Raw genomic sequence first — 14,261 nt, 5'->3', positions numbered from 1 at the left:
TCGAGGGGCCAGAATCCAGTGTTCTGCCAGGGGATTAGCTTCCTGAGTATGTTGGAGGCTGACGATTTCTGCCAATCGAAGCAGATGAGGGATGAGTTGCACACACTCCTGGAGAAAGACCTTATGCCCCCAAGGTGTAGTGGGCGCCCTGTGCCAATAGCTGTTAAGCTGACGCTGACCTGGAACTTTCTAGAATGTACCTCCTTTCAGGAATCGGCAGCTGGGCATCTCGCAATCAGCAGCTCAGAACTGCATATCTCGGCCAATGGACCCATTTTCTCGCCTTCAACACAGATGCAGCCAGTCAGACACAGAGGGCCGTGGGATTTACCCCGGTGGCAGGATTCCCTTAGGTACAGGGGATGATCGACTTCAGACACACGGCCATCAAAATTCTAACATCTCAGGCCAGAGCATTCATCAGCTGGAAGGACTGGTCAATTAATAATTTTCAGTCAGTACGTGACCATCGTAAGCACTTCTTAAGGTTCCCTGTCAGCTTTCAGGATTCTTTCATTCCGAGGCAGGTCAGGGCGCTGCAGTTGGTCAGTCCTCCATCGATGGCTCCTGGTTGTCAGCAGCTACACGGTACAGAGAAAAGACGACCGCTGCCCTCCGTGATAAACCCCACAACTGGGGTACCGGAGAGATATGATCGTTACCATCTCAAGGGCCCCCATTGAGCAGGCCATCAGCCTCCTGCAGATGCAGTTCTGGTTCTTTGACCCGTCAGTGACACACTGCAGTACGGCGCTTCGATGGTTTGCTGCATTGTGGTCCACTGTGCTCTGCACAACATGGCCACTCAGAGAGGAGCTGGAGGAGGTCCATGAAGGATAACGATCTCAAACATTGTTGACTCGAGTCAACTAAAGGCAGCCCACAGGTCGGACCCACGCAGAGACACACTGACCTTGATGACCACAAATCCTGGGAGATCCTGATCCAGAAACACGAAATCAAACTGCAGTTTATACGTAGCAGCACCTCCCCAGAAACAACAACAAACTCACTTCTCATGGGATTTAACACTCAGCATGCAGCGAGTCTTCTGTGAGCACACTTGGCTACATGACTCTCTATGTGATGTTAGTGTACCTTTAAGAGTTTTTTTATATCAAAGTTTATTTAAGAATATAGTTAACATGTATAGTAAGAAAATTAGCAAGACCTTTTATCAATTACAAACAAGAAACAATCATCCTAATGTATAACCCTCAACAAAGATCTCTACAATGTTCCAATCAACCAATTCCATAGACAAAGACCTTTTTCACAGGTTTAACACAGCACAGACTAATGCTCACGTGATACTGGGATCGAGGCCATTAGTTGAATTCTGCAGTAAAATGCTCTTGAGACTCAGAAAAGTTTGAAGACAAGACAGCTTCCCAAAACACCAAACTCCAGCCCCCAACAACAGCAAGTTTTCACTCCTCAGGAAAACAAGATCTGGCTTTCAACTAACCAATGGAATTTTCAAAACAACAGGGAGAGAGGGAAAACACTTCTTTTTAGCTTGCGGACCCTTCTAAAACTAAGAACTGAAACCTGCAGCTCCAAACTGAAACTGAAACTGAAAATCAAATCCCTGTCACCTGACCTGCCCAGAGTTTTTTTTTCCCCCTCCCAACAATGACATCACCCAAGGCTGTGAACATGAATTTTTTAACAAGTTCTTAAAGGTATACTGACATCACACATAGCAGCCACTCTCCAGAAACAACAACAAATCCACTTCTTATGCGGTTTAACACTCAGCATGCAGTGAGTCGTCTGTCACTTGGCTACATGACTCTCTCAGACCTCATGCACAAGCCCGTTGGATACGGATGTCTGACAACCAGGCTTTGCTTCATACTCACCTTACCAGGCCTCAGGTTATTGAAGCACGTTCTGTACTGGACTCATCCTGCTAACCACACTGCAGCTGCTGACCGGTCAGGCAATCTCCATTCTTCGGAGTCTGCCAGGCAGGCCTCCTCCTGCTGCTGTCCAGAAACAAAATGTTCCCTATTGGCTCGAACCGCCTCTATCATCACCCCTCCAGGGAGACATCAGTAAACTTTGGGGCCACCCGACCACGACAAGCTGCCATGTTACTGCTCCGTTAGACTGTTTCCCTGATTCTCATTGACTGCTTGCACTTTGAATCCAGACGGGTGTTCTTTAAATGGGGACCATTGCCTCTATCTCCTACCCGCCATCTGTAATTAGATAGATATCACAGCAGCCACTAACTCATTGTTCACCACCTGCTAAATGCATTGCACTCTGACCTCCAGTGAGGTCGTGACCCGGAAATGATCCTGACATTGGTGTGCCAATGAGATTGAGCGAATCCAGCCCACTGCTTTCACTTGTGGGAGAGATACCGAATATTAACGATAGAGGGTTGGTAGGAGGAGAGGTACTCAATACAATTAATGTTACCAGGGAGGCAGTGCTTGGTAGACTAACAGGACTGAAGGTGGACAAGTCCCCGGGCCCGGATGGAATGCATCCCAGGGTACTGAAAGAAATGTCAGAGGTAATAGCGGATGCGTTAGTGGTTATTTATCAAAATTCGTTGGATTCTGGGGTAGTGCCGGCGGATTAGAAAACGGCTAATGTTACGCCGCTATTTAAAAAAGGAAATAGACAAAAGGTGGGTAACTACAGGCCGGTTAGTTTAACGTCTGTAGTTGGGAAAATGCTGGAATCCATCATTAAAGAAGAAATAGCAGGCCACCTGGATAAGAATGGTTCGATTAAGTAGACGCAGCATGGATTCATGAGGGGAAAGTCGTGCTTGACGAACTTGTTGGATTTTTATGAAGATATGACAAGTGCGGTTGACGGAGGGGAACCGGTGGATGCGGTGTTTTTGGATTTCCAAAAGGCGTTTGATAAGGTGCCTCACAATAGGTTGCTGAAGAAGATTGGGTCACACGGAGTTGGGGGTAGGGTGTTAGCGTGGATTGGCTATCCGACAGGAAGCAGAGTCGGAATAAATGGGTGCTTTTCTGGTTGGCAAATGGTAACTAGTGGCGTGCCGCAGGGATCGGTACTGGGGCCTCAACTGTTTACCATTTATATAGACGATCTGGAGGAGGGGATTGAGTGTAGGGTAACAAAGTTTGCAGACGACACAAAGATAAGTGGAAAAGTGAATCGTGTGGAGGGCGTAGAAGGTCAGCAGAGAGATTTGGACAGGCTGAGTGAGTGGGCGAGGATCTGGCAGATGGAGTATAACGTTGACAAATGCAAGGTTATTCACTTTGGAGGAAATAATAGCAAATTGGATTATTATCCAAATGGAAAAAAATTACAACATGCTACTGTGCAAAGGGACCTGGGGGTCCTTGTGCATGAGACGCAAAAACCCAGTCTGCAGGTGCAACAGGTGATCAAGAAGGCAAATGGGACATCGGCCTATATCGCAAGGGGGATAGAATATAAAAGCAGAGATGTCTTGCTGCATCTGTACAGGGCATTGGTGAGGCCGCAGCTGGAATACTATGTGCAGTATTGGTCCCCTTATTTGCGGAAGGATATATTGGCCTTGGAGGGAGTGCAGAGAAGGTTCACCAGGTTGATACCAGAGATGAGGAGTGTTGATTATGAGGAGAGACTGAGCAGATTGGGTTTGTACTTGTTGGAATTTAGAAGGCTGAGGGGGGATCTTATGGAGACCTATAAGATAATGAAGGGGCTGGATAGGGTAGAGGTGGAGAGATTCTTTCCACTTAGAAAGGAAACTAGAACTAGAGGGCACAGCCTCAAAATAAAGGGGGGTCAGTTTAGGACAGAGTTGAGGAGGAACTTCTTCTCTCAGAGGGTGGTGAATCTCTGGAATTCTCTGCCCACTGAAGTGGTGGAGGCTACCTCGTTGAATATGTTTAAATCACGGATAGATGGATTCCTGATCGGTAAGGGAGCTAGGGGTTATAGGGATCCACTTCAGATCAGCCATGATCTTATTGAATGGCGGGGCAGGCTCGAGGGGCTGGATGGCCTACTCCTGCTCCTATTTCTTATGTTCTTATGTGTGGGGATCTGTAAAAAAATTATAAACTACAAACTAATTTAATGACCAACATCTTCATACTGAAGTATAAATAAGAGATTGCATTCAAAAACAAAATACAGTGGAAAGATACAGGCTTTGAACACTATGGATCTTGGATGAGATTTTTAGGCAAACTAGTAAGAAATCACACTTTGTGCATTCCAAATTCAGAGATTAATGTTTAGAAACTTTTTACCACCACCTATTTGTATTTTGTACATTTACATTTTAATGAATCAATACTTGCAGTATTGTACATAAACTACAAAATAAAATTATAAATACACAAAATATAAAAAAAGCACTTGGGTATACAAAAAAGACATACCTGCATTCTACCAATTGTCACAATTTCTTATTGTACAAAAATAAAATGATTCCACGGTGTTATTACATTGCATTGGTAATCTTAAACCTGTAACCATTTTGCACATTGATAAAGAAATTTATATTGAGTTAAAATATTTAAGAACTAGCAATGGCAAAGAGGGATCTGAAACTAACTAGCAAAGTTAGTTAACTTTTGACTCATCAGTAGACAGGTATTTAACAAAATAGGCAAACCATCCAGGCCTTTAAATTATACTGTGGGATGCAATGTACAAACCTTTGCTCAACCAGTTTTACCTGAAATTTCATCCTCTACTTTACCAGATGAGTTAATCAGTTTTATTTTAAATACGTTAATACAACTACTGCAATAGTGGAACTTCAAGATGTTTGCACATGAATATCACACGAGGCAACCTCAATGTGGAAATCTCAGTGGATGAGATACAAACCCATTGCTAAGAGATTTATGAGGAACATTTTATCAAAATTGCCAGACTGAAGTTAAATACTAACTTCCATTGTTTCAATTTACACCTGTCATGGCATACTGCCAATGATTCTCATCACTATAACAGATTCTACCCAGTAATGGCGGAGACAGAATGAGGTTCAGGTGGAATCGCATTCATTCGAAGTGGAGACAAAGCATGATCTGAGCTCTAACATTTGGCCTAAAATCAGTCAACAGACAAGTCCTTCCTTGACCGCCAGCCTCTGACGATGAATTTTATCCTGCTCTAACTCCTCATGGCTAGGATGCCAGAGCCTAGCCAATATCCTTTCTATATTCAAGGCATAGACTGTGTGGGCTGGTATCACTTCCCTGTGTACCTACAAAGGAAAACAAACAGTAAGTGCAAAGTAATGTAGGGGCAGGTAAATTAGACTATTTCAAATTTAGAACAAATCCTGATAACTTCTACCTCTGCTGAATTCCAAGTTGGATCCAAGGTGGGCTCCAAAAATCTTTAAAATTTATTAATGTTAAAAGCTGAAAAACCAAGATGCAACGATATGTTCAACTATTAGGGAACCAGAGGTCGCAACATTTGTTTGTAATGATCAAGACTCACTCTTAATGTAATCGCAGGTTAAACTTATACATACATCCATTCCTCAATAGAGCACTGCTCTCAACAGTCAAAGAAAGTGACATCCAGCTGCCCCATTTAGGATTTGGAAGTGTCCAACCATTGATCTAGGTTTGCCTTTCTCAGCCAGGTACAAAAAAACAAATTCTTAAGTCAATTATTTTAAACACTTATCATACCAAAAGTAGCAATAAACCGATTATAGGGACTTGGGAATGGTAGTAGGCCATTCAGTCCATGGGCTGTTCCGCCATTCAATTAGATGATGGCTTATCTGTACCTCGATTTCATTTACCTGTCTTTGAACCACATCCCTCAATGCACTTGCCTAACAAAAATACATCAGTCTTGAAAGCCCCAATTGTGCCAGCATCCATAGCCTTTTGCAGAGAGCTCCAAACTCCTATCACCTTTATCTGAAATGGTTATTTCCCAAGTTGGGGTGTGTATGATTGAACAGAGTGCTCCAGATGGGTCTACAATGCTGTTCAATTAATGCACAACATCCTTCTTCATTTCAAGGGGTTGGAATACAATCAGTAGTCTCTTTCTCAATTAATTAATTCAAAACTCAATTTCATATTAGCATTTGTAAGTGATTCTGAAATATAATTTTCAGAAGGCAGAACCAAAAACAGAAATTGCCTGCGCAAAATCATTGATTTCTGGATCTGAAACCCTTTAAAATTTATTTTTACAAAGGTTTTGAAGATTGGCCACACTGGAGGCTGACAATAATCCAGAAATCAAGCTACTCTTCCTTACAAGTAGTTGATGAATAGAAATAAAAATGCGAATAGCTTTTTGCAAACGATCTGCGAATTAACCTTTTAGCTACCCCATGTGCGCCTAGGAGGAAATGAATAAGCTAAATAACCTTGTGCAAAATGTCTCCTGCCATGCAAGCTGCTGGAATTCTGAAACATCACTAGCCCGTAGGAAACAATGAATATTGGTACAATTAGAGTTTTGAGAGTTGATGTAATTATGTAACATGCCTGAACCATGGGCAGTCTGACTCTCCCATACAGGGCACAATTCTCTCAGAAAATTTGTGGTTGAGGGAGCATTGTTGGGTCACTAATGATGCAATTCTTTGGAACCACTTTTTGGCACTTGTGAAATTTGATTTCCTACTTGGCCAGACAAACAATTCCTGCAAATAGTTTGTGTCTCCCCTCTACACTTCCCCTCCCTCCTGCCCCCCCCCCCCTTACACCCCGTCCAAAAGCTTGTGATTTTGAATAAACTTGTTCAACTATAACCTGGTGTCGTGTGACCCCTCACCTTGTCCACCACAGTCCAACACCAGCATCTTCACATCAGTTCTAAAAGGTTTACCCCTTATCCTCAAATTATGAGCCCTTCTTCTAGACCCTCCTCCCCCCACCATTGGGAACATTCTTTCTGAATCTACCCCGTCTAACCCTGTTAGAATTTTATAAGTTTCTATAAGATACCCTCTCACTCTCCTAAACTGCAGTGAATATAATCCTAACTGACTGATCTCTCCTCATATGACAGACCTGCCATCCCAGGAATCAGCCTTGGCTGATCCTTCGCTGCACTCCCTCTATAGCAAGGACATCCTTCCTCTAATAAGGACACCAAAACTGCACACAATGCTCCAGGTGTAGCCTCACCACAAAACCATAAGACATAGGAGCAGAATAGGCCACTAGGCCCAACGGGTCTGCTCTGCCATTCAATCATGGTTGATATTTTTCTCATCCCCATTCTCCTGTCTTTTCCCCATAACCCCGATCCCCTTATTAATCAAGAACCTATCTCTGTTTTCAAGACACTCAATGACCTAGCCTCCATAGCCTTCTGTGGCAATGAGTTCCACAGATTCACCACACTCTGGCTGAAGAAATTCCTCCTCAACTCTGTTTTAAAGGATCATCCCTTTAGCCTGAGGTTGCGCCCTCTGGTTCTAGTTTTTCCTACTAATGGAAACATCCTCTCTACGTCCACTCTATCCAGGCCTCACAGTATCCTGTAAGGTTCAATAGGATCCCCCCTCATCCTTCTAAACTCCAACAGGTACAGACCCAGAGTCCTCAACCGTTCCTCATACAACAAACTCTTCATTCCAGGGATCATTCTTGTGAATCTCCTCTGGACCCTTTCCAAGGCCAGCACATCCTTCCTTAGATTCGGGGCCCAAAACTACACTCAATACTATAAATGGGGTCTGACCAGAGACAGCCTCAGAAATACATTCCTGCTCTTGTATTCTAGCCCTCTCAACATGAATGCTAACATTGCATTTGCCTTCCTAACTGCAGACTGAATCTGCACGTTAACCTTAAGAGAATCTTGAACAAGGACTCCCAAGTCCCTTCGTGTTTCTGATTTCCTAAGCATTTCTCCATTTAGAAAATAGTTTATGCCTCCATTCCTCCTTCCAAAGTGCATAACCTCACACTTTTCCACATTGTATTCCATCTGCCACTTCTTTGCCCACTCTCCTAACCTGTCCAAGTCCTTCTGCAGCCCCCCCTGCTTCCTCAATACCACCTGTCACTCTACATATCTTTGTATCATCTGCAAACTTCGCAACAATGCCTTCAGTTCCTTCTTCCAAATTGTTAATGTATATTGTGAAAAGTTGTGGTCCCAGCACCGACCTGTGAGGCACACCACTAGTCACCGGCTGCCATCCTGAAAAGACCCCTTGATCCCCACTCTCTGCCTTCTGCTAATTAGCCAATCCTCTATCCGTGCCAGGATCTTACCCTTAACATCATGGGCTCTTAACTTATTTAACAGTCTCCTATGCGGCACCTTGTCAAAGGCCTTTTGGAAATCTAAATCAATCACGTCCACTGGTTCTCCTTTACCTAACTTTCTTGTTACCTCCTCAAAGAAATCTAACAGATTTGTCAGACATGACCTCCCCTTTACGAAGCCTTGCTGACTCAGTTCTATTTTATCATGCACTTCCAAGTACTCTGCGATCTTATCTTTAACAATGGACTCTAAAATCTTGTCGATGACTGAAGTCAGGCTAACTGGCCTATAATTTCCCATCTGCTGCCTCCCTCCCTTCTTAAACAGCGGTGTTACATTAGCTACTTTCCAGTCCTCTGGGACCCTCCCTGCCTCCAGCGATTCCTGAAAGATCACCGCCAATGCCTCCACAATTTCCTCAGCTATCTCTTTAAGAACCCTGGGGTGTAGTCCATCCAGTCCAGGTGATTTATCCACCTTCAGACCTTTCAGTTTCCCTAGAACCTTCTCCTTGGTGATGGCCACTACACTCACCTATGCCCTTTGATTCTCCTGGAGCTCTGGCATCCCACTGGTATCTTCCACCGTGAAGATTGATGCAAAGTAACTATTCAGTTCCTCTGCCATTTGTTTCCTATTATTACTTCTCCAGTGGTCCAATGTCTACTTTTGCCTCTCTTACCTTGTATATTGAAAAAAATCTCTTCCCATCTTCTTTTATATTACTAGCTAGCTTACACTCATATTTCATCTTCTCCCCCCTTATTGCTTTGTAGTTGTCCTCTGCTCGCTTTTAAAGGCTTCCCAATTCTCTGGCTTCCCACTAATCCCTGTCATTTTGTATGCTTTTTGTTTTGCTTTTATGCTGTCCTTGACTTCCCTCGTCAGCCATGGATGCCTCATCCTCCCCTTGGCATGTTTCCTCCTCCTTGAGATGAATTGTTGTTGTACCTCCCAAATAACCCCCAAAAGCTCCTGCCATTGCTGTTCCACTATCTTCCCTGCTAGGCTCCCTTTCCAATCAACTCTGGCCAGCTCCTCCCTCATGTCTTTGTAGTTACCTTTATTTAATTGTAATACTGTTACATCTGATTCTAGCTTCTCCCTCTCAAACTGCAGGGTAAATTCTATCATATTGTGGTCACTGCTCCCTAAGGGTTCCTTCACCTTAAGTTCCCTAATCAAGTCTGCCTCATTACACATCGCCAAATCCAGAATAGCCTGTTCCCTAGTGGGCTCTGTCACAAGCTGCTCCAAAAAAACTATCTCTTAGACATTCCACAAATTCCTTTTCTTGGGATCCACTACCTATCTGATTTCGCCAGTCCATCTGCATATTGAAGTCTCCCATGATTAGTGTAATATTGCCTTTTCTATCTCCTGATTTATTTTCTGCCCCACATCTTGACTACTGCTAGGGGGCCTGTACATAACTCCCATCAGGGTCTTTGTACCTTTGTGATTCAACTCTGCCCACAAAGATTCTACGCCATCTGATCTTATATTGCTTCTTGCTATTGATTTACATTCATTCCTTACTAACAATGGAACCCTGCCCCCTTTGCCCATCTGCCTGTCCGTTCGGTAGGACACATATCCTTGGATATTTAGATCCCAGCCCTGATCCCCTTGAAGCCACGCCTCTATGATGCCCACCACATCGTACCAGCCAATTTCAATATGCGCAACAAGCTCACTTACCTTGTTCTGTATACTGCGCACATTTAGGTACAACACCCTCAGTCCTGCACTGACTACCTATCAAAAGGCAAAGGAGAATCCAAAGAGCTTCTACAAATACATAAAGGGCAAAAGAGTAACAAGGGAAAGAGTAGGGCCTCTTAAGGATCAACAAGGTCATCTGTGTGCGGATCCACAAGAGGTGGGCGAGATCCTAAATGAATATTTTTCATCAGTATTTACTGTTGAGAAAAGCATGGATCTTAGGGAACTTGGGGAAATAAATAGTGATGTCTTGAGGAGTGTACATATTACAGAGGAGGAGGTGCTGAAAGTCTTAAAGCGCATCAAGGTAAATAAATTCCCGGGACCTGATGAAGTGCATCCCAGGATGTTGTGGAAGGCTAGGGAGGAAATTGCATGTCCCCTTGCAGAGATATTTGAATAATCGATAGTCACAGGTGAGGTGCCTGAAGATTGGAGGGTGGCAAATGTTGCGCCTTTGTTTAGAAAGGGCTGCAAGGAAAAGCCTGGTAACTACAGGCCAGTGAGCCTCACATCTGTGGTGGGTAAGTTGTTGGAAGGTATTTTGAGAGACAGGATCTACAGGCATTTAGGGATGCAAGAACTGATTAGAAACGGTCAGCATGGCTTTGTGAGTGGAAAATCATGTCGCACAAATTTGATTAGTTTTTTGAAGGGGTAACCAAGAAGGTAGATGAGGGCAGTGCAGTTGATGTTGTCTCCATGGACTTTGGCAAGGCCTTTGACAAGGTATAACATGGTAGGTTGTCGCATAAGGTTAAATCTCATGGAATCCATGGTGAGGTAGCTAAATGGATATAAAATTGGCTTGATGACAGAAGTCAGAGGGTGGTTTTTCAAACTGGAGGCCTATGACCAGTGGTGTGCCTCCGGGATCAGTGCTGGGTCCACTGTTATTTGTCATTTATATTAATGATTTGAATGAGAATATAGGAGGCATGGTTAGTAAGTTTGCAGATGACACCAAGATCGGTGGCATAGTGGACAGTGAAGAAAGTTATTTCCGATTGCAACATGATCTTGATCAATTGGGCCAGTGGGCTGACGAATGGCAGATGGAGTTTAATTTAGATAAATGCGAGGTGATGCATTTTGGTAGACTGAACCAGGGCAGGACTTACTCGGTTAATGGTAGGGCATTGGGGAGAGTTCCAAAACAAAGAGATCTCGGAGTACATGTTCATAGCTCCTTGAAAGTGGAGTCACAGGTAGACAGAGTGGTGAAGACGACATTCAGCATGCTTGGTTTCATTGGTCAGAACATTGAATATAGGAGTTGGGACTTCTTGTTGAAGTTGTACAAGACATTAAAAGGCCACACTTGGAATACTGTGTACAGTTCTGGTCACCCTATTATAGAATGGATATTATTAAACTAAAGAAAAGTACAAAAAAGATTTACTAGGATGCTACTGGGACTTGATGGTTTGAGTTATGAGAGGCTGGATAGACTAGAACTTTTTTCTCTGGAGTGTAGAAGGCTGAGGGGTGATCTTATAGAAGTATAAAATGATGAGGGGCATAGATCCGCTAGATAGTCAATATCCTTTCCCAAAGGTAGGGGAGTGTAAAACTAGAGGGCATAGGTTTAAGGCGAGAAGGGAGAAATACAAAAGTGTCCAGAGGGGCAACTGTTTCACACAGAGGGTGGTGAATGTCTGGGACAAGCTGCCAGAGGTAATAGTAGAAGCAGGTACAATTTTGTCTTTTAAAAAGCATTAAGACAGTTACATGGGTAAGATGGGTCTAGAGGGATATGGGCCAAATGCGAACAATTGGAACTAGCTTAGAGGTTAAAAAAAAGGGCGGCATGGACAAGTTGGGCCGAAGGGCCTGTTTCCATGCTGTAAACCTCTATGACTCTATGACCTCCCTTCTCATACTTGTCACCTTTTGTGCTGTGTTTGAGGTTAGATTCATGCCACCTTCTATACTCTCTGTTCCAATACATAGTCTGAAAACTTTTCTAACCTCTCCTGAGTCCTCGGCTCCTTTAACTAGTTGAAATTCCTCATCATTAATCTGCACTTCTACCCTCTACTTTAACTTAGATTTTTTAATTCTCCATACAACTGAACCCTCACCCCACTATTTAGTTTAAAGCCCTATCTATGGCCCTAGTTATATGATTCATCAGGACTCTGGTCCCAACATGATTCAGATGAAGACCGTCCTAACACCCTATACAATCGCAGCAAAACATCCCTATCCCTGTACTCAAATCCTCTTGCTATGAATGCCAACATACCATTTGCCTTCTTTACTGCCGCCTGCACTTGCGTGCTTACTTTGAGTGACTGATGCACGAGGACACCAAGGTCTCGCTGAGTATCCCCTTCTCTCAATTTACACCCATTCAAGTAATAATCTGTCTTCCTTTATTGTTACCAAAGTGGATAACCTCACATTCATCCATATTATACTGCATATGCTCACACTCAACCTGTCCAAATCATGCTGAAGCATCTCTGCATCCTCCTCACTGCTCACCCTCCCAGCTAACTTTGTCTCATCTGCAAATTTGGAGATAATACATTCAGTTCACTCTTCCAAATCATTAATATACAATGTGAACAGTTGGGGTCCTAGCACTGATCCCTGAGGAACCCAATTAGTCACTGACTGCCAATCAGAAAAAGACCCATTTATGCCAACTCTTTGCTTCCTATCTGCTAACCAGCTTTCTATCCATCACAAGACATTACCTGCATGTGCATTAACTTTACATAGTAGTCTGTTATGTGAGACCTTGTCGAAAACCTTCGGAAAGTCTAAACAAACCACATCCACTGGTTCTCCTCAGTCAACTCTACTAGTCGGGGTGGCACGGTGGCACAGTGGCTAGCACTGCTGCCTCACAGTGTCAGGGACCCGGGTTAGATTCCCGGCTTGGGTAGGAGTTTGCACATTCTCCCCATGTCTGCGTGGGTTTCTTCTGAGTGTTCCGGTTTCCTCCCACAGTCCAAAGATGTGCAGGCTAGGTGGACTGGCCATTCTAAATTGCCCCTTAGTGTCAGGGAGACTAGCTAAGTTAAATGCATGGGGTTATAGGGATAGGGCCTGGGTGGGATTGTGGTCAGTGCAGCCTCGATGGGCCAAATAGTCTCCTTCTGCACTATAGGATTCTATGATGCTATGGACTCTACTAGTTAAATCCTCAAAGAATTCCAATAGATTCGTCAACGCTGGATGTCAAGAGAAATACAGGATTGGATTAGGTAAAAAAAAAGGCTTATGGCAAATACAAGGGGCTGAAAACAGTGGATGTCCTAGAGGAATATAGAAAGTGTAGGGTATACTCGAGAAAGAAACTAGGAGAGTGAAGACGGGGCATGAGAAAACAATGGTGGGTAAAATAAAGGAAAATCCAAAGGTATTTTAAAAGTACATTAAGGGTAAGAGGGTAACCAGGGAAGAGTAGGGCTCATTAGGGACCAAAGTGGCATCTTGCACATGAAACTGAAAGACGTAGGCGAGGTATTAAATGAGTATTTTGCATATGTTCACAATAGAAATATAGAAAGCAGGGAGGGGGACTGAGATATAATTGAACAGGTTAGCATCAAGAGGAAGGTGGTGTTAACAATTTTAGCAGGATTAAAAGTCGATAAATCACCAGGCCCAAATGAAATGCATTCTAGGCTGCTGTGCAAGGCAAGAGAGGAATTGCAGGGGCTTTATGTAGCTCTAGTCATCTCATTAAAGGAAAGATGTGATTGCACTAGAAAGGGTGCAGAGGAGATTCACCAGGTTGTTGCCTGGCTGAAGCGTTTCAGTTATGAAGAGAGGCTGAGCAGAGAAGGCTGTGGGAGTTTTGTGGGTGGCACCGGGACCTGACTGAGATCCAAAATGAAGGACATAAGAAATCCCCCCCCCCCCCCCACAACCAGTAGAGGGGTCATACATTAAGGGGCAGGAGATTCAGAGAGGTCTTTGAGGAAAAACCTTTTCACCGGTAGGGCGGTGGCAGAGGCGGGAGCCCTCAACATTTAAGCAGCATTCAGATGAACAGTTGAAATGCCATTGCATACAAGGCTGTGGACCAAGCACTGGAAAATGGGATTAGAATGGATAAGCGCTTGATGTTTGGCGCAGACATAGTGGGCTTCTTTCTGTGCTGTATGACTCTAAAACTCTGCCCCTCAACGATAACTGCCAGAATATCTTTTAATTGTTAGTAAGATTTGGTTTTTTCCTTGCAGCTGGTCTATTAAGTGTATGGCTTGGATCAGGTCATCCTTGTCTATGGAATCATTTCATTTTGTCTCCATTTCTTCAGACAGGAAGCCTCTCAGCCAAGAAATATATTTATTTTTCCCAATCGG

At 43.7% G+C, this 14,261-nt stretch overlaps 1 protein-coding gene across 1 annotated transcript in view; it reads right to left on the bottom strand.

The window, feature by feature from the left end:
• Positions 1 to 4,646: 4,646 nt before the first annotated feature.
• tada1 (transcriptional adaptor 1) overlaps positions 4,647 to 14,261 on the bottom strand; it is a 54,926-nt gene continuing 45,311 nt past the window's right edge. The window contains exon 8 of the mRNA XM_078218067.1: positions 4,647 to 5,215. Coding sequence (XP_078074193.1) covers positions 5,066 to 5,215 — 150 coding nt within the window. The 3' untranslated portion in view covers positions 4,647 to 5,065. The remainder of the gene's footprint in view (positions 5,216 to 14,261) is intronic.

Source organism: Mustelus asterias, chromosome 8, assembly GCF_964213995.1.
Source record: "Mustelus asterias chromosome 8, sMusAst1.hap1.1, whole genome shotgun sequence".
Classification (NCBI taxonomy): domain Eukaryota; kingdom Metazoa; phylum Chordata; class Chondrichthyes; order Carcharhiniformes; family Triakidae; genus Mustelus; species Mustelus asterias.
The sequence above is the reverse complement of the archived record's forward strand: the minus strand, read 5'-3'. Positions and strand labels throughout refer to the sequence as shown.